We start from the raw sequence: 21904 nt of genomic DNA, 5'->3' as shown, positions 1-21904 counted from the left end.
TTTGAGACCCAATCATGTGGAAAAATCACCCACTTGATGTGGTGGGATCCGTTTATCTTACAAGTTATGAGAAGCAAAAAGTAGTGGTGGGATCCACTCTTGCAAAATGAGAAGGTGGGTCAAATAGAATTTGTTGGCCAGGTTTTACAAAGAGTTTTCCATTCTCAAGGAGGCATGTGTAGATGGGTCAAAACCTCGGCCTAGTACCCATCAAAAGCAACAAAGGAATATGAATATAGGGATGGGCATCCATGCTGAAGCACTTGGGCCTACAAAGTCCAAAGCTACAAAGGATCCAACTGGCCATTGAAAGGCTAATTGCTTGGAGATGGTCTCATGAATCACTTTGTTGGATTTTTCAGAGGTGGACTTTTGTAATGGGAATCACAATGTTTTTAAAACCGAACCGGATAGCGAATCGGTCTCATATTTGGGTCACGGGTCAGTCGGTTCGACCGGATGATCCGTTTTGGTCGGACCGGATGACGTCATAAATAAATAATTATCTTAAATATTATATATATATATATAATAACAAACTTTATTATATTTTTAATCATAATTATCTTAAATATTTATTTTAATATCATTATGATTTTATCAAAATGGTTGAAGATTCAAATAATTAATCTAGATAAATCAACAAATACAATTCCCTAAACATTTTATTTCTTAATCTATTAATTATAAATGGATGATGATAACTACATAAATTAAACAACTAATTAAATTACTAATTATGTGAGGATGAGACAAGGCATGAGCAAAAAATTTCAAAACAAAACTAGAACTAAGTATGATTAATTTAATTCTCATATTTGATCATTATTACCATTAAAATAAAAGTATAAAAATAAAAATAAGCCCTAAATGATCTATACCTCTTAAACAATTTACTAAGTTTCTGTTTATTTTTCTCATACCTCTAAACTCCAAAGTTCCAAAAATCCAAATAATATTTTTCGACAAATCAAGACTAAAAAGAGTATCATGAAATCAAAAGCCAATTCATGCCCTAAGTCCTTTCTTACAAAACAAGCAGAGAAAACAAAAGCAGACAGCAAAACAAAAAACATAACAAAATAAAAATTTGAAAAACCGGGTTCCATCCGGTTTTTAGTCCGATGCCGGTTAAGCGTTTGGCCAGATTTTGACCGGGTTCAAAATCGGTCAACATTAATTCTAAAACCGGACCGGGCTCATGGGCGGTTCCGGTTCGGTCCGACCGGCGGTCCGGTCCGGTTTTCAAAACATTGGGGAATCATGCTACAACTTTTCCACCTCTTCAAGGGTTGAATTGGCTCCTAGTTTGGGGATTGTGGCCAAATCAATTCTTTGTCAAGGAGTTCAATTCAAAAACCTTGACAAGTGAGTCTTGTCAGGGTATACTTGAATGTGCAAGGTGATGAGAAAGGTCTCAAAAGGAGGAAAAGAGGAAACTTGAGGAGTTTCTTTCTTTGGGGATTCGTCTTTGAATGGTTGAAGCCATGAGGTTACCTATGAATCAAACAACTCGCTTCTACTTTCGAAAGAATCATCGAGGCGCTCGGGGCCGGGATCGCAATCAAAGCACCCCGTAACTGACGCTTTGGTTCATCAAGTAAGGGCACGTAGAAGCGAGCATCAGAAGAAGTTGTCTTTCAAATGGAATGAAGAGGCATGCTTTGTACTAGAGCTGCCTAGATCAACAAAGAAGAAAGGTACACGGGGAGTTCCTCTAGAAGTCATAGTTGAGAAGAGAACAAAAGTTTGGAGGAGCCCTTAGGGCGCTAGTGAGCCTAGTGCCGGCGTGGAGGATCACGAGCATGGCATGGGGTAGTCTCGTTGGGAGCTCCTTTGGGCCTTGAGGGCCTCTTTGTGGGTGTTTTTGTAATTGTTGGTGTACCACATCTAGTGGTCCTATGTTATTGTTTTTGTTGTACTTTTAACCGCTCTGGGTAGCGGTGATGTACTGCCTATCTTTTAGTTTATCAAAGTGGTTTATTTACCTTTTTAAAAAATATATATTTTACTTGAATTTTTTTTCCACAATTGCTTTATGTTTGCTATAAATTTCATGTTTAGCGGTGTTTTAAAAAATTTGGTACATTACCATGTTGATTGCCATAATCATATGCTTAAAATATGACTATAATAAATTTATGCAACATTTCTAAACCTATAGTATTTCATATCTTATTATTGTGAGAATCTTATCACTGTAGTAAAATATTAAACTCAACCAAATCGTCCCTAAAAATTTATATGTATGGCTATAAGGAGAAAGATAATTGAGAAAAGTGGATAAACTAAATGCATTAACAAAGAAAACAGAGAACAAACTAACCACAAGAAGTGGAGAAGGAATAAGACACAAGCAGACAAAAAGAAAAACAAAAAGAGAAAGGAGAGAGAAAATTTTTGGTTTGCTTAGAATTAAAATTACCATAAATATCTGAAAGGCTTTTATTTTTTGGTATAATACCCTGTTAGTCTCTCTATTTTCTATCTCTTTGGTCTCTCTATCGAATACTCCCGACTGGTCCCCTCTATTTTTCGAAAATGTGTCTATTTAGTTAAAAACGTTTCAAAAATCGGTCCCTTTACTTTTGAAATGCTGCCCACCAGGGTGGTACGTTTTAAAAGTAGAGTGACCCAGTTGAAAGCATTTTTAATTGTGCAAGATATTTTCAGCAGAAAGTCATTTGATCGAGAGTATTTCTGATGAAGAGAGACAGAGGGTAGAAAAAGCATGCTGATTATTTAAGATTGTGATGGATTTCAATAATTTGTATTACATAAAATCTATTTTATTTATTGCCTTATAGTGAAGGAGATACAAAGTTCTGAGATGCAAAATATATTAGAAGTACATACAAATTTATTAAACTGCAGTCCCTCGCACATCCTTGCAAGGTTCATGCTTGATGTATTCAACGAACCTAGTAATATTCTCATAAGAAGAACCTGCACCTTCTTCCATGGCCTTAATAGCCTTCTTTTTAATCTCTCTAGCCCTTATCCTCCTCTCCTCGGCCTCCACGCCATCACCCATCAAACTCCTCACAGCCCTCTCCACGTCATCCTTCTTAACCGGAATCTCATCCTCACCATAATAAAGCACAGGCTTCTTCACTCCAATAGCAATTCCAATCCTCAACAACTCCACAACCAACCTCTCATTCAAGAACTGGTCTACAAACTGCGGCCAAGTGATCATTGGCACACCATTTGACACTGCTTCCAAGGTTGAGTTCCATCCACAATGACTAACAAAACCACCAATAGCCTTATGTGAGAGTATCACGGCTTGTGGGGCCCATCCCTTGATAACAAAACTCCTCAAACTCATCCTCTTCTGGAACCCTTCCAACCACTCTTCAACCTCCGAACACATCTCCACATCCTTGATGACCCAAATAGAAGGAACCCCAGAAGCCTCTAGTCCTGACCCAATCTCTAATATCTGTCCCACTTTCATCCGTGCCAAACTACCAAAACTAACATAAAGCACAGACCTTTCCTCCATAGAGTCAAGCCAACCGAACAACTTCTCTGGATCCACTGCAGCCTTATTCCCTCTCTCAATCCTAGCACAAAAAATCATCCTTATCATATAAAACACAATGGCCCAACAGTCCAAACATCCTTTCCAATCACCTTCTTGTAAGCCTCCACAAACATAGGCTCAACATCATCGAAAGTGTTCATAACCACTCCATCAGCAGTTTCCTCTGCATACAAAGCCTCATCACGTAACTTCTCCAAACCCGGTGCGTTAAACCACCCTGGTGCGTGCAATTTACATACCTTAAAGCTCTGACTAACAACATCATCATCATTATCAGTCAAGCCGGGCACAGCAATTTCCTCAAACTCGTCAGTAACAGTCTCATAAATCTTATGCAGCTGAAAAACATAACTACAATAGATGTAAATGCAAGAAGGGCCATGAAAGACGAGGCGGCGAATGTTGAGTGAACGTGCGACGTTTGCGGCCCACGGGTTGCTCATGTCGTTGATCATGCAGGTCGGGCGGGGGACGAGATCTTTGAGGCGTTGCTCGATAGAGTGGTCAAAAGAGTCGGATGGCGTCGAAGAAGTTCACAACGAGGTCTTTAGAAGGGAGGAGGTCACAGTTTTTCGCAGCCGAGGGAAGGCCAGCTTCGGCGCAGGGGAAAGGGATCTCGATGAAGTTTATATGAAGGTTGGACTCGTGCATGCGGGCTATGATCGATTTGATGCGCGACGCGTTCACTGGGGTTGTGATGAAGGTGACGAGGACCCCGCGCTCGGCCAGCAGCCGTGCCATGTCAAGCATCGGGATTATGTGTCCTTGTGCCATTAGTGGCACTATAACAACATGAGGAGGTGTTGTAGTAGTGTTGTTGTTGAAGCCATTGATGATGGTTGTTTGTTTGGTCATGGTTGCGGAGACGGACGGGAGAGTTTGGCAAGGATCACGGTTGTGTGTGGAGATGATCGAACTGGGTTTTATGGGGAGAAGGGCGAAGGGTGGCTTGGGCTTCACGGTACTTGAAATGGTGACGCGACGACAACTAGTCAACCCAACTTATTTTATTTTATTTTCGTTGAGAAAGACCCCACTTATTTGTTTGGGAGCCCGAGTGAGTTGGCCCATTTTTCAAAGGTTTTTTTGTTTTTTCTTTGAGCAGAAGCGAAAAAGCTAAAACAAAGAACAGAAAAACAAAAGGAAAAAAAATTGATACCCAAATGAAATTGATAATTACGGTTTGTTCAAAACTTTCGTCTTGGAAGGTCAATTACCTTTCTCTAGGAGTTCTGCTTTCACCCTATTGAACTCCGTTCTTATTTCAATTCCTACCTATCGGATGTCTGCATTTTCAAACTTCCAAGATGGGTGATTAAAGAGATTGATAAAAATTTGAAGAGACTTTCTTTTGAAAATGCCCTGGGATCCTGTGATCAAAAGGAATGAGACTAGTAGACTGAAAAAGAATTTGTAGAACTCGTGAAATGGAAGGGTGGGGAATTTTGAATCTATTCGAATTCAACAAAGCTCTCCTAGGAAAATGGTGGTCGAAAATTTTCTCAGGCCATTAAGGTTGTTGGTAAAAAATAATTCAAGGTAATTACCTAAACGAAGGGCACCTAGGAACATTACTTCACTCTTCAGCTTGGTATAATTCCTTCACTCTTCATCTATACAGCTTACTCAAAATCCTTCTTTGCAAAATTTGCTTTTTTGAAAAGCAACCTCCTCTGAGATTTTATCTTTCTTGACCTCCATCCCAGACTGTTCCAATGATCAAGAGGATGTTAAAACTTGGAATCTGGAAAAAAAATGGAGGCTACTCAGTTCGATCTTTCTATAAATTCCTTATAGATGGAGGAACACGCAGTGCCTTATATTCTTTTTTCCGGAAATTGAGTTGTCCAAGCAAAAATCACTGTCTAGCTTGTGAGAACAAAATTCTAACCCGTGATAATTTAGCCAAAAAGGTTGTAACACGAAATTCGTGACCGATATTTGGTTTTTATGTCACAGATCTTCAGAATCTACAGAGCATCTCCTAATTCACTGTGACTTTGCTGATAGTATTTGGGCCTTTTTTAAACAAAATTTAAACTTACCTTCTCATTCTAAGGTAATCTCAGAGGTCTAGTCTTCCTGGATTTCTTCCGTATAGGTTTGACAAAGAACCATGTGCACTCTACTTGTCTGGGCAATTTTTTGGAACATTTGGCTTGAAAGAAACAGGTGTATCATTACCTTTCATGCTTTGAATTCATGTACAGTAATCATTAAATCATTCACATGTCACTGGATTGGATTTCTGCAGCTAGGGACCCGCTCCAAGTTCTGGCGGAATCAACTCAAAAGTTGAAGAGCTTCCTCGTCTTCTTGAATATGAGGCTAGAGGGAAATTCCAACGACATGGAGTAGTCTTCGCCTGATCTAGCCGACGTTTTTGGCAGTCTGAGTAGACCTTTGTTGCCTCCTAGTGGACTCTTTCTATCTCAGCTGTGTTTGCCTCTTTTTTTTTTTTTCCATTTCCTGTTAAGAGTTTATTACCTCTGGTGGCGAATTCTCCTCTTTGGTTTCTTGGTCTATTGTTGCAAGTTTCTTTTATGTTGTTTTTGTTGTACTTGTTATTCTTATTTTTCAATAAATTTGTAGTTTATCCACTTTAATAATAAAAAAAACAAAGACAACAAAACAACAATTAAAAGTGGAGATTTCTCCGAGTACATAAGTCTTCAAGCCAATTTGGACTGTCCAATCCTCGGAACTAAAGAAAGAGCTGCTGGTTGAGTCTTCCATGATTATCTAATTCATCTGCAATACTATTGTCTTCTCTTGGGATGGTGACAATTGAGATGTTTGGCAAGGATTCCATCAGTTGTTTTAAAGGTTGGATGCCAGGATAAAATCTCTAGGAAATGCAGGGATAGAGCTTCTGAACCAGTTGGGCAACACCTGGGTAGTCACAATATATTTTGTCTGGGTTCTATCCTCTATCTTTGGAAATTTGAGGGGCTTGAAAGCAGTAGCATCAATCTTAAGGCTCACCCGAAGAAGAATGACTAGCTCCCATTAATCGAACCCAGTAAAATTAAACCGAGAGTTAGATATGATTATAAAAACCAAGACCGGATTTAGTAGTTGTAAGGTGCCATGAAGCATCTATGAAGACATGAATATAATCTAAGTGAGTAATGGGCCGTTTTGTTTGTAGTAATGATATATTACCACGTAATGAGATTACCGTGGTAATGAGATCGTGAATATTATATGCCCGTGAATGTTGTAGTAATTTATAATAACCATGTTTGGTTGGAAACTCATATTATATAGTAATCAACTTGGTAACGTTCTAAATTTCCCAAAAATACCCTTGTGTTCACTCCATTTTGTGCACATTTAAATTTAAAGTAAATAAAATTTTTGATTAAATTTTTCGAAAGTTCAACATATTCCCAAAATAATGTTATTCAAATTAAATTTTTTTATCCAACGAATAAAGTATGAAAATTATTATTTTTAAACAAAGAGCATATTTATCCAAAAAATATTTAGATTACCACCTACTTGGTAATCCAACATAGCCAGGTATTTTGGTGGTAATGGGATTACCAAATTTTTTAGTAATCTTCCAAGGTTGGTAATTACAGATTACCATCAATATTATCACTGTGACTAATTCAAACGTGGTAATCTGAAAAGATTAACACGTAACAGGTGGTAATATTTTCACATTACCGCGAACCAAACGGTCCCTAAAAGCTTTAACGAATTCCATGTAGATTTTCCCCGATGCTCTGAAAAAATCAGCACAGTAAGCTTCAACTTTAGAAGTAATAGAATCAAGTCTGTTTTTTGTTTTTTTTGAAGATAAAATTGCATCTTTTTTTCCAAATAAGCCATGCCACAATAGTAATAAGAGCTTTAGCCTAAGAGCCCCCTACACTTGAGTTAAAATTGTAAGTCAACCACTTTCCAGTGTGATGAAAATTTGTATCACTAGGCATCATGTTAATCATGGAGAAAAATTGTAAAACCAACAATGCCTAATCTTATTGCACTTCCAAATAAGATGCTCAGCTATTTCTTTTTCCAACCCACAGAAGGGAGAAAGAACAAAAGGCCCAATATTTAAAGAGTAGAGCAAAGCCCCCGTGGTTAACTTTCCATGAGCTAATTTCCAAATGAAGGTCTTGATATGAGGCATAACACAATTTCCAAATGGAGTTCCAACCTTTCAAAGACTCAAAAATCACTACCATTGTAGTTAATAAAAGTCATAAACAGAAGCTAAAAATGGTAGTCTTGAGTGTGGAAGGGGCCCCAAACCCAAAGGCTATCATCAAGTAGAATCAATTTTGATATTATTTATCCTCTCCAAATCCAAATTTTTCCAAAAAGAATTTTCAGAGAAGTAAAGTGAAAAATCATTGCCATCAAGAGGATCATTGAAATGCAAAATCTTCAAAAAGAAAGATCCATGTTTAGAATGGTAGGTTTATGGGTGATAGGGAGATCCATAATGCAAGGATCTTTCAACCAGTCCAAACAAGAAGGATTGGCATAAAGAATTTTAAAGTTAGGTATGAGGAAATTAGCTTAATTGCAAATTGATTTAAAAATCCAAAAAGAGAGATAAGGTTTATCGTTAGTTGAAGGATTCCAAAATCTGTACTTGTCTTTGAAAATATTAATACAAATTTTGTTTTTAGAGTTAAGAATAGGAAAAATATTTTTAGCCATAAGGGAGTGTTTGACATATCTGAGATTTTTAATTCCTAGCTCTCCCTTTATTTTATTAAGTGTAGTAAGAGTCCAACTAGCCGAGTGGAAACTACTACTATTGCCATTTCTCCCCCAGAGAAAATCCTGAGCAAGTTTATAAATAGCATCCAGAATGGTATTGGGTGGATTCATAACAAAACGAAGATAATTTGGGATTGCAAAAATAGTGCATTTGACGAGGACAGTGCAGTCGGTAGTTGAAATGGAAGATTGGTTCGAGGAGTAAATAACAGACTTAATTCTTTTGGGAAGGAAATTTAGCTAGCTGACTAAGAGTCTTCTAGGAGAAATGGGAATACCAAGACAGGTGAACGGGAATTGACTTAACTTGATGCCCATAATCCTGGAAATGACTTTGGAAACCTTGCTATTACACCAAGAGGGAAGAAAAATAGCATATTTAAGGAGGTTTGGCTTTTAACCCGTAAGCTTTTGATAAAGATTAAGGCAAAGAAGGTAGTTTCTAGTGGTTTTCCTAGAAGTCATAGTGATTAGAATGAGATCATCAACGAACATCAAATGGTTAAATTCTCTTGGAAGATTTGAATTAAAACCAGGAACTAGATTAAGAGACAGAGCTTTATTCAAAATAGCATAGGGAGTATGGGAGGTCAGATGAAAGAACAAAGGGGAGAGTGGATCTCCTTGTACGACTCCCTCCTACTGTGGAAACCGGGAGGAATGGTGGTCATTAAGAATACAAGAAAAAGGGAGGCAAAGGACAGAGAAGCATGGATCCATTCTATCCAACACTCAAGGAAATGCATTCTCCGGAGGGTAGCAAGAATAGCTAGCCACTAGATTGTGTCAAAAGCTTTCTCGACATCAGTTTTTAAAATCCTAGGGATGACAGAGGAATCAAATTCCAAGCTATGAGATATTTTCTAGGCTGCAATTATGTTATCATAATCGCCACGCACCCTTTTTGCTCAGGATCCACTAGCTCATAAATCACAAATCATAAACGGTTGGCCAAAATTTTTTGCAATAATTTTTTAAAAGACATTACAGAGTGAAATCGGACAAAAATCCGTAACGAAAATTGGATTATCTTTTTTATGAATCAAAGCAACATATGTAGGGATGGCAACGGGTAGGGTATGCCAAAACCCTTATCCGTACCGTAACCCCTACCCTATACCCGTACCTTTACCCGTACCCTTCAGGGTAAAAAAAAAATCATACCCTTACCCTTATCCACAAGGTACGGGTATGCCCGCAGGGTACCCGTTTACCCGTTGTTCAAATTATCGAATTAAATTTAAATAATAATAAAAATAAATTAATTATACATTATATTACAATCTTTAAACACATGTCCATAAATTGAACATTACAAGTTGATATATATTTGTTTATCTTAAATTATATAATCACATAAAAATGACATCTATTTAGGACTCAATGGTAACTCTACCTTTTTGTTTTGTTCATGTTTTAACTATCTTGGTTTTTTGTTTTTAAATTTTTTCATATATCTACTATTTATATTTTATATATCTTCAAATTTTATAAATATCTAATAAGATTTTGAATATAAAAAAACATTATAAGTAATTCTCAGTAAGTTATATCCAATTGATTTTTATTAGTATCTTATTTTTTCGAGGGATGTTCTTATAATTTATAGAATAAATTATTATAACAATATTTTTTTATATTTGTTTATTTTTTAATTTAATTATGATTCTTAATATATATCTAAAATTCAATTTTGATTATATTATCAAATATAAATATAGAAATTAAATAAAATTTAAAATAATATATTAAGAAAAAATTTGAAGTATTATTTTCAAATTAATCACCATGAAAAATAGATATTGAGTAAATTGTAGAGTAAATGTTTAGTTTAATAAAAAAAATTATATATATATATATATATATATATATATGAGAGGGTAAGGGTCATCGGCACGGGTTTTACCTGCACTCTTCATCGGGTAAAGGTGCGGGTGGGGTAGGGGCATACCCTCACCCGACCCTGCATCCACTCAAAAAATTAATCTAGCATTTCTGTGCAGTGCATCCGGGTCAAAGAGGGTAATACCCCTCTTTGACAGGGCATCTGCACGTGCTATACCCGTCGGTAGGGGTATAAATTGCCATCTCTAAACATATGTTCTATCGCAGGAAACATGAATTTTAGCAGTGTAAAAAAAAAATGATCACCAATTAGATTCCAATAAAACATATAAAATTCCACATTAAGACCATCGGATCCAGGACTTTTCCTTGAGCCAATAAACAAATTTCGGAAACCACAAGAGTCTTTTTTGTACTTTTTCTTTGAAGGTTTAGAAAAGGAGTTTCTAGTTTTATCATTTCCGAATTTAGATGATAAAAAAATAAAAAAAGGTTATGGGGCAACTTTTGATTTGAGAGAATACAATCTATGTAATTGTTTCATTGAATCTTTATATGTTTTTGAAAAAAGTGGATAAAACCACATATATTAAACCCGGAGAAAGACATACAAAAAAGTCACCACGAGACTAGTGGAAGACAAACAACGGATAAACGAAAACCCACTAGCATGGATCGACGAACTACAAAAACACAAAGAAAGGTGACCAAAAAGGCTCCACTAAGTATCTCCAAGAGACCCTCTAGCTTGTGCCATGATCAATAACCTCCTCGGAAGATGGCACCCTAGCAATCTCCTCCGCACGAGAGACTAAAAACTCCAAGCTTTCACCAAACAATCGACATAGACTCCTCAACATTCTCTTTTAAGACCATCGTGACTGCCGAGAACCGAGACAAAAAACATACGATTAATCCTTAAAAATAGAATGTGAACAGGCACCACAATATGTGGTTTTATTCAAAATTTTTTTTTTTAAAGAATATCTCCATGGCCTTGTAAAGAATTTATTTAGGATTGGAATTATTAAAAATATTTGAAAGACATTAGATCTGTTTCAAAATTAGTATTATGGCATTGACCGATCTCAATAATCTTTTTAAACATATTTTTTTAAAGTGGGATAAACCACTTTTAAAGGCCATTCTATTTTTTTTCCTTTAAAGCTATTCGTATTTGATTTTATAGTCTTCTAGAGATGGGGACGATGCCGGTTTTCAAGATTCCAGGGCATGTTTGGATTCAAGGATTGATCCCCAAGGATTGGGGATCAATCCTTGTGGCATGTGCATGCCCATGTTTGGGCATGCACCTAGGGATATGGGAAGGGATTGAGGGGGGATTGTATGCCCCTCATCCTCTTCATGCTCATCCCCTCATTTTTGGGGGATTGAGCATGCCTTGACGATGTAATTACCTTTTTACCCTTTATAATATTATATTTTATTTTAAATTTTAATAATTTACATCAGTATTTATACATTATATTTATATCAGTATTTACATCGTATTGGATGAAAAATTAAGAAATGACATGTTATACATTGTATTTATTTTTAAAATATTAGAATTATTTATATTTTAGTGATTTAAAAATAATTAAATTTGAACATTTATTTATTTTAAATAAAAAACAATTAAATTGTATTCATCAATTAAAATGTATAAATTTAAAAATTTATTTTAGAAAATGAATAACTCATTTATTTTTTTATGAAATTGAGCTTTATTTAATAATAATTGTTTCTTTTACAAGATATATTATTTAATTAAAATATTAAAGGGTAAAAAAGTAATTTTACTAAAATTTTCTCCTATTCTCTATCCTATTCCTATTCCCACCCCCTCCAACCAAACATTACTTTTGTTCCCATCCCCAATCCCCTTTTCCTATTTATATTTCCATCCCTTCCCTTTCCCCATCCCCATCCCCATATTTCCATTCTCTCTAACCAAACGGACCCCCAGTGCTAACAGATGGCGTATGTTTTGTCAACAATGGCTGCCTGAATATTTGCCAGTCAAGAATGTAGGGACCACTTTGGTGGTGGACATTCTTTTATATTTATTTGGAAATAGAGTACCAACACAAGCACATGCAAAAGATTCAAGACTTTTTTTGTTTTGAAAATTTTTTGCTAACCTCCTAAAGAAAAAATTAAATGGGAAAAGTTCATTTTGCATTGAATTAATTTTATAACACATGAAAAGTTCATTTTGCTCCCCTTTTTATGTTGTATTTTTTTTTTAAATGTACTTTACCATTGGTGACTTTTGTATTTCTCTTTTCTTTTAATTATGCAAAAAAATATACCGATAATCACTCATAAAAGATATAAAAATAATGTAAATTGAGCCAAAGAGAGAGGTTGCCCTTTGTAAATGGTGATAAAAGATTCTCTTCTAGTTAAGGGCACCATTTGCATTAAATTATCAAATTTCATTACCATCACAAGGGAGATTGTGGGGAACTTAATTCTCTCCCTTGAAATAAATGTAAGTTTTTTAAATAGTTATCTTTTCATTGGCCACTAGCCTTTAATTTCTTCTTTAAATGATCCCCATTATTAAGGATGGATTCTTCTACATCCCATTACTGTCATAATGGCGATGCTCCGATGGACTTATGGCTAGAACTCTTCTTCTTGGCTACCTCTTTCCCATTAACTTCCATAGGTGGCGTATACTTCATGCCTTCTTTATTTGTTCAACACTATCATTCTCCTTCTGCTACCACTCAATGATTTGCTTGCGGCCTTCTACGTATCTTTTTCCATTGACTCACATCATGGACCATTGGGAGTAATTGAAACTTTTCGGGTTTATTTTTTTTACTGTTTTTTAAATACAGGTAGCTGAAATCATAGCTATGTGACTCTTTTTGGAAGAGCAACTGTCCATTGAATTATCAAACTTTTTAATTAGCTTGCATTACATAATAAAATCCTCACCTTAAAAAAATAATAATAAATCTTGCTAAGAGATATTACAATAGTTAGCTAATTAACCTATATGCTTTGTTTTTGAACATAGAATTAGTACATCATTTGTTCAAATGCCTTTTATGCTTGCCAAATTAGGAATCACTTCATTTTACATTTTCACCCTCCCTATATATTTGCTTCTCTTTACGAAGCTTTGCATTCATGGAGGTAGTAATATCATATTAGCCGGGACTTCCGATTTAGACTATTATTTAGAGTATTTGGCTTGAACTCAATGTCCATGTTTTTGAGCTTAATTATTTCCCACATTTAATATTGATTATTATTAGGTTTGATTAAATATTCCTTCTTTGATTCTTTGCAGCCCTCGATGTAGAGAAACGAACTGAAGGACTCCACTGCTATTGTTAAACATAGTCTCTAAACATATAATTAAACTTGGATTAAGAATATTGGTTATAACTTGTGAGCCCCACCCCTTAATTAAAATCCTAGCCGTTGCTTTTATTTTTAATTTTAACCATTGATTTTGTTTTTAGTTTTGAAACCATAGCCGTCTCTTCACTTCCTTCGGTTTTAGATCGCCATTTAGAGAAAAAAAAAAGAGAGAGACCTTGCCTCATCTCTTTTTCTCCCTATTTGCGGGTGGTGTTGACGACGAGGACAGGAGAAGGGTCTCATCGTCAGGGTTTCGTTTCACTATTATTATTGAGATAAGGTTCTGATTTATTTTTTTGATACTCTTTCTTATGATTGTCGTGGCATGATACTAGTTAGGGTCTCGAGTTTGGTGAGGATGTTGATTTGATTTAATTTGAGGATAAGATTCAAAAATTCATATTAGCATAGCATATACTCCTCTTTGATGTTAGAGGTCTTAGAGGGCGAATTTGGAGGAGAGTCGAATAAGAAACTTGTAGAGTTCGATGTTGGATAAATATCTGCAGAATTTCAGAACTTTTACATGAGTATCCTATAAATTATAAGTTTTAGACGCATGTGGCGCGGACAGGATTTTTGTACAGCCCTTGAACAGTTTTTAATTAATTTCATGATTATAAGTTTTGAATTAGATTTAGATTTATATAAGAAAGTTATATATGATGGTTTTATCTTTGACTCTGCCAAATTTCAGAATTTTTAGCCATGTAATTTGTGAGATATGATCAGATTTCTATAGCTGTGCTCAATGGCATTTCTGCAGGAAGCATGAATTTTGATCAGAAAATTTGAGTATCTTAGATGTTGAATCAGGGCTCATGTTTAATAAGGAAGTTGTTCAATTTCGAGTTAATTATATGCTCCTAAAGTTTAATCTTATTTGAAGTTATACATTGTGAGATATATTTTATTAAAAAGGGCATGTCTGAAATTGTTGGTTTACATATTTATGATTTTTAAAAGTGATTGCTTAAATTCTGTAGATCTTAAATCATTATGAGATTTGGATATATTATAGTTGTAGATGTCTAGTTTTTGTAGAAGATTGAAATTTCTGATTTGTGTTAGAATTTGCAAAGCTATGTTGATTTCAATCTTAAGGTTAGTAGGGGAATTGGTTATTAGTCTCGATCTTGGTGGTTTTGTTAATGTCTTGAATATATTTTTGCATTCGTGTGAATTTTAGAATTTGATTTACTTGAAATTCTGATGGGTTATTCCCAAATATAAGACTTTCCAAGAAAACTTGATTGGTGAAAGAATTCGAAATTGTAAAGATCGCCAGAGGTCTCTATGACACTCACAAAGTCAAACAATCAAGACAACCAACCAATTAAACAATACAATCAACCCATAATAAATCACAAACAGCACACACCAATTTATACGTGGAAAACCCCTTCGATGTGAAGGATAAAAACCACGAGACCGTTCAAGGAGTCCACCCTTTACTTCTCTTATTGATAAATTGAGGGCAAAAGAACCCCAAATCAGTCAACAAAGGATTCACAACCCACCAACAATTTTCAAGAACAATAAGAGATCAAGATAGAGCAAAAAAGTGTAGAAATCACCCAAAAACTGCTGGTTTGTTAAAGCTGTGTTTCTGACCAAACCGGAGCACCTGAGGACGATCCGACCGTTCAAAATGAAGCCCTTCTTGTCAGGAATAAGCTGGCCAAATTTGAGCAAAATCGGACCACGGGAGCACCTCCGATCGTAGTGTTGATCAAAACTGCACATATAAAACCGGGAATAACAAACCTCTCTTAAGCTCTCTCTTTTCTTCTTTGATTGCCGTCCGCCTCTTTCATGTTGTACAGCCAAAACCAAAGAATATAATCACCAAAAGAAAATTCTCTTGGAAACCCTAATATCAATGCCAAATGGACCCAAGAAATAAGACATAACAAGTCCAACATAAAGGCCCAACATAAACAACAAAAGCAATATGAAATATTGCAAATATGGGCTGGACCCATAACAGAAATCTGGTCGTTAATCAGGTAAGTATCCCTCATATAAATCCTATTAAATGTATATACTAAAAAATTCTAGTCTTTTTGAATTTCTGAAATTTTTGAGAAAAATGCTTATTATTTCAAATTATATTTTGAATTACTTATTTATTTATTATTTGAAATTCGTATGTAAGTATTTAGTTTTGGAAATGAATTAGAATTATTTTTATTTGAAAATGGGATCATCAAATTTATGTATTCTGTTTTGATAAATGTTTGGACATTACATATTTTGACATAACAACTTCTAGTCCCCAACTAACTTTACAATAACACTGTCATTGGGAGTTAAACATTGACCGTGTCGACATGTATCTGTGAAATAGAAATCATAGTTTCCCACCGTTCTGTCGGTGAAGAATAACGGATTTTGATAATTCTGTCTCAGGTCACTGAGGGTAAACTTATGACCACTGATATTCTGACTCGGATCACTGAGAGTAAACATATGACCTCTAATATTTTGTTTTGGCAATAGTTATTTGTGGGACATATATGCTTGACTTTTGGTCAGTTATGTTTTATTGAAAAACTTAACTTCTAAATTTTATTCTGATAAACTTGTATTTTATTATATTTGTATGAGTTTTGAAATTTTGAAACTTTTATGATCCTGATATTTTTTAGTGGGTACTTACTAAGCTGTTAAGCTCATAATCAGTTGCTTAATTTTTTTTTCAGACCAGGAGTTTAATAGCTCACTGCATTGAGAATTGGGTTTTGAGGCCTTACACGCCTATTGAGTCTTGACCTTGTAGGTGTGCGGCCGTTTGTCGGCCCACCAGGTTTGGCGAGCCGGGTTCGGGGTGTGACATAACTCCACTTGGATGGTGTCAATGTAGATGGCTGATTTCTCATAACAATCATTTCTTAAGAGCTAACATCAGTTTGGCATTTACCTTTATCTTGTTTTTTTTTTTGGTTTTTTAATATTTTTATCTTTTTATGTATGCGTTCTTTTTTTCCCGAATGGTGTTTCTGTTTCTTATTTGTTGAGTAATGTGCTACCATCTTAATTAGTTAACTAGTCAATTGTGACTACTCGAAGCTTTAAAATATAATATAAAAGAAAAGTTTTGCTTTCTTTGATAATTTGATACTTATGGTTTTAAGTTGTAACACTTTAGTACACTCGTAATCTAAACCATTTGCAAAAAAGTGCTAAAACGCTTAACTTTTTAATTTAATTCTGAATTTATCTTTTTGCCTTTATTTACATTCTTTAAAGCGCTTTTTCCTAATTCACGAATCATTCAAGTCTACCTTCAATTATAACTTTAATGGTTTTTAAATACTATGCAAATACCTAGGTTTGATTGGTTTTTATTAATACATGTTTTAGTAATGTAAATAAGGGTAAAAAGTAAATTCATATCCATTTTTATGCCACGTCAGTAAGATTTAACCGAGTTAAGCGTTTTGGTATTTTTTTTTTTTTTTACAAACGGTTTAGACGACAGAGTACTAAAGTGTTATAACTCAAACTACAAGCCCCGTATTGATAAGTAGACAAACCAGAAGGTACTTTAGTAAAATTTCCTTAATATAAGGTACATGTGTTTAAAAATTATGAGGGGTATTTGTACTTTCATTTTTTGCAGAAAATCTTAAGACGTGGAGATGTGTTGCTTTCTATGTAATTAAATGCTGAGAGATAATAATGAATGTTTTGGAGATTTAAGCTGAAAATTCGTGGTTTATCCACTTTATTAAAAAAAAATATTGTTTCTCCTTTTTAGATCCTTGTGTTTTTCATCCTGCAGAAATAATTAGTGCTTCTCTCAATTGCAGGCTAGCTTTTTGGATATATAATACAAGGAAGGAGCCACTACATCTTTATATTTAGTAAACTACAATTTATCATCGAATTTCAACTTCTATTGCTTGTGTTGTCTCACATTAAGAGAATCAACTAGTGTTTAAGTAAATCATGAAGAATTAGTTGAAAAGGTGGATAAACCACTCGTGATAATAAAAGTAACAACCAACCACTAGATGTGGTAAAGGATACAAGGTACCCGGACCAAAAAACAACAAGAGATCAACAACAAAAACAAAAGCAGAAGAGGAACAATGGCCCTCCTCAAGGCCATCAGCAACTAAACACCTATCTTACGACCGCGCTGCGTGAACCTCCTCGATGAGCGGGTCGCACCCGAACCTCATCAGTGGACCCCAAGAACTCCAAGCTCCTCCAAACGAGGTGATGTCATCATCGAAATTCTCACGGACTCGTCCTCGATGAAGATAACCAAGATAAAATCATCCGATCAATTTTTGAATAAAATACGAGTGCACATGAACCGAATTAGTTGAATGAAAGAAGTTAATTTTGTTTTACTGCATATTATTGCTTAGTTCCCAAATTGCTCCTTGGTTTGTGATTGATCCCTGGCACTCATGTTACTAATTTTTTTAATAAATTATGATTTATCTATTTTATTTAAGAAGAGAAGAATAAAGGTATGATATTGTTTCAATGTATTGTTTATATTATGTGACACAATCTAGTAGAGGATGAATTCTTTATAAAATAATTTAGACTTAGGAGGGTCAGTTACACCATTCTACGATAATGTCTTCCTCACACTGGCCGGCAAGGATGAGGTTAAGGAGGTGTGCAGGATGGGAGAGTCGACCTTATGTCAAAGCACAAGGTTTGCACCATCTCTATTGCACTATGGTCGGTGGCGATCAATTCTATTTGAAGGCGACAAGCCTCGGGAATGGATCCAAATATGGAAGTAACTAATGGAACCTCCTCTTGCATGGTTGGTGCTGACAAATGGTTGTCCAGGTCTATGGTATGCAGGGCAAACTTAGTAATAATGGGTCATAAGCAAAACTATATATATTATTATTAAATAATAAATTACATAATAGAAAGTTATGGACGGACTACAGGGCTTATGTAATTTAATATTATTATAAATTAATTAAACAAGATAGGTTTCATATTTAAGAAAAAACAATTAAGATTTTTATCAATATGATTATAGGAATAAAATAATAATAAATAAAAATTTAAAATATAATTTTTTTTTTTACAAAAATCATGAATTGGGGAGGCCAAGAGGCCTTCATATTTTAGAAAACAACAGTAAAGTTTTTTCAGTTTATATGGATTCGTGGTTGATATAATAATAAATGAAAACTTTAAATATAAATTTTAAAATTTTAAAAAAATTAATGAATTATATATACTAGCCCCAAAAATCATATGGATTTTAATTGTTTATGTCTAGGACCGACCGTTATGGTATTGTTAGGAAAAGGGTTGTAGGCGTCCTATGAAAAAAAGGGGCACACATAAATCTTTGCCCAACCAAGCTTAGACTCGTACAATTTTACCACAATATGATTTTTTTTTTAATAAAATGAATAAATCAATAATTTATTAAAATAAAAAATGACTAGTACAAAAGAAAAAACAACAAAACAAGAAATAAACGAAACCGGAGGATGGGTGGTATATTAAAAATTTGAATGCTTCAAATAAATGAAAAATTTGGGAGTCTTAGACTCGGTAGAATTTTTATTTGAAAAGGTGGATAAACCATTTCAATTAAAAATAAAGACTTTCAACAACTTGGAGGTCACAGAAACAACCACAAGAAAGGAGAAACAACCCAAAAGAAAAGAAAGAAAAGAAAAAAAAGTCTAAAAGTTGGGTCAAGAGACAGTCCTCTCCCCTCTAAAACAAGGAGACTAGCCCGCGCTTTAACCCTGCAATTCCTCAGTATGTGGGGTCCCACCAAACTCCTCCACAAGAGGTCCCAAAAACTCAAGCTCCGCCTGATGGTCGAGTTAGAATCTTCTAGCTTCACCTAAAAACTCTCTGTAGCTGCTAAGTACCAAGATAAAAAATTTGAATGTTTCAAATAAATGAAAATTTGGGAGTTCGGTAGAATTACAACATCAATCTTTATAAATTAGATGCATATCATTTTGAAGGTGGAGATTTACATAATGCATCCTTCTCATGTTTTGCTAGTACTCATTTGTTTGCCCACGGATTATTCCAGAACGCTAAGGCTAGCGCTGTCATAAAATTCATTCATTCATGATCATTAATCCAATAGAACTATATTTATGCACTGCATCTAATATACATCAACGGTGGGGCGTATGTGTTAGAAAGTTTGGTCTAATTATTTTCCATTTGAACCACCAAAATAAATAAATAAATAAATAATAAAGACACTAGCATGACATATAACATGTCGCTGAAAAATAGAAATACAAAGTTTCTGAGATACAAAATTAGAAATACAAATTTATTAAGCTTTAGTTCTTTGTACAACCTTGCGAGGTTCCTGTTTCATGTACTCAACGAGCTTGGTTATATTCTCATAAGAAGAACCTCCTCCTTCCATAGCCTTAATAGCCTTCTCCTTAATCTCTCTAGCCCTTATCCTCCTCTCCTCAGCCACCTCTCCATCATTCATCAAACTCCCTCACAGCCCTCTCCACATCATCCCTCCTTACCGGAATCTCATCCTCACCATAATTAAACACTGGTTTCTTCACTCCAATAGCAATCCCAATCCTCAGGAACTCCACAACCAACCTCTCATTCAAGAACTGGTCTCCAAACTGCGGCCAAGTGATCATTGGCACACCATTTGACGCTGCCTCAACGTTGAGTTCCATCCACAATGACTAACAAAACCACCAACAGACTTATGCAGAGTATCACAGCTTGTGGGCCCATCCCTTGATAACAAAACTCCTCAAACTCATCCTCCGCTCAAACCCTTCCAACCACTCCTCAACCTTCGGACACTTCTCTGCATCCTTAATAACCCAGATGAAAGGGAACTTCAGAAGCCTCAAGTCCTGACCCAATCTCCAATATCTGCCCGACATTCATCCGAATCAAACTCCCAAAACTGACATAAAGCACAGAATTTTCCTCCATAGAATCAAGCCAACATAACAACTTCTCTTGATCCACTGCAGCCTTGTTCCCTCTCACAATCCTAGCACTAAAATCATCATCCTTATCATATAAACACAATGGGGCCAACAGTCCAAACATCCTTTCCAACCACCTTCTTATAAGCCTCCACAAACATAGGCTCGACATCATCGAAAGTGTTGATGACCACCCCATCAGCCGTCTCCTCTGCATGTAAAACCTCCTCACGTAACTTCTCATAACCCGGCGAGGTGAACCAACCTGGTGCATGCATTCTACAAACCTTAAAAACTCTGACCAACAACATCATCATAATCAGTCAAACCAGGCACAGCAATTTCTTCAAACTCATCAGTAACGGTCTCATAAATCTTATGCAGATGAAAAACATGACTACAATAGATGTGAATGCAAGAAGGGCCATGAAAGACGAGGCGACGAATGTTGAGTGAACGTGCGACGTTAGCCGTCCACGGGTTGAACATGTCGTTGATCATGCAGGTGGGGCGGGGGACGAGATTTTTTTGAGGCGTTGCTCGAGAGGGAGGGCGAGAAGTTGGAGTGAGCTAAAGAAGGTCGGAAAGAGGTCATTAGAAGGGATGAGGTCGCAGTTTTTCACAGCCGGGGGTAGGCCAGCTTCGGTGCAGGGGAAAGGGAGCTCGATGAAGTCTATAGGGAGGTTGGACTCGTGCACTCGGACTATGATGGGTTTTATGCGCGACGCGTTCACTGGGGGTTGTGATGAAGGTGACGCGGGTGCCACGTTCGGCCAGCAGCCGTGCCATGTCAAGCATGGGGATTATGTGTCCTTGTGCCATTAATGGAACTAGAACAACATGAGGAGAAGGAGGAGAAGGAGGAGGAGGAGGAGGAGGAGGAGCAGTGTTGTTGTTGGAGTCACTGATGATGGTTGTTTGTTTGGTCATGGCTATGGAGATTGATGGATGGGAGAGGTTGGGAAGGATGAAGGATATGGGTGGAGATGAACAGGTTTTTATAGGGAGAAGGGTAAAGGAAGGCTTGTGCTTCACGGGACTTCGAAATGGTGACGCAAAAGGAGATAAAGGAGCAACCTTGTTTGGGAGTTAAAGAGTGAGTCAGCATCGTTGGGACACTTGGCAAAGTGCGTAGCAAGGATGATTCTGGATTGCCGAATGGCGCATATGTATAGATAGATATCAGATGCGTGCATATCTATGTAAGAGATAAAAGAGATAAAATGGACGAGTAATTATCTTTTCTGGAGATTTCTTTAAAAGAAATTAACAACAGCTGTGCAGGAAGTATGTTTATTTTTCCCTAATCAGTTGAATTTATTTGGTGGAGAATAATATTATTGGAATATGTAACTTTCATGACCAGTGTCATATTTATAGATTGTAATTTTTCATTTATCATGTGAGAGATTGAGAGAAATTCTTTTATGATAAATTATGT

At 35.7% G+C, this 21904-nt stretch overlaps 2 protein-coding genes across 2 annotated transcripts; both read right to left on the bottom strand.

The window, feature by feature from the left end:
* Positions 1–2797: 2797 nt before the first annotated feature.
* On the bottom strand, positions 2798–4639 carry LOC120281275 (UDP-glycosyltransferase 73C1-like). Its single transcript, XM_039288140.1, has 3 exons — positions 4088–4639; positions 3662–3888; positions 2798–3587 (listed from the first exon to the last, which is right to left on the bottom strand). The coding sequence occupies exons 1-3, from the start codon at positions 4403–4405 to the stop codon at positions 2864–2866; spliced, it is 1269 nt and encodes a 422-aa protein (XP_039144074.1). The 5' UTR covers positions 4406–4639; the 3' UTR covers positions 2798–2863.
* Positions 4640–19986: 15347 nt separating this feature from the next.
* On the bottom strand, positions 19987–21393 carry LOC120281274 (UDP-glycosyltransferase 73E1-like). The gene is made up of 5 exons (XM_039288139.1): positions 21154–21393; positions 20793–21033; positions 20601–20728; positions 20369–20548; positions 19987–20208 (listed from the first exon to the last, which is right to left on the bottom strand). The coding sequence occupies exons 1-5, from the start codon at positions 21391–21393 to the stop codon at positions 19987–19989; spliced, it is 1011 nt and encodes a 336-aa protein (XP_039144073.1).
* Positions 21394–21904: the final 511 nt, after the last annotated feature.

Source organism: Dioscorea cayenensis, chromosome 17 (assembly GCF_009730915.1).
Source record: "Dioscorea cayenensis subsp. rotundata cultivar TDr96_F1 chromosome 17, TDr96_F1_v2_PseudoChromosome.rev07_lg8_w22 25.fasta, whole genome shotgun sequence".
NCBI lineage: Eukaryota > Viridiplantae > Streptophyta > Magnoliopsida > Dioscoreales > Dioscoreaceae > Dioscorea > Dioscorea cayenensis.
This window is presented reverse-complemented; position numbering and strand designations above follow the sequence as displayed.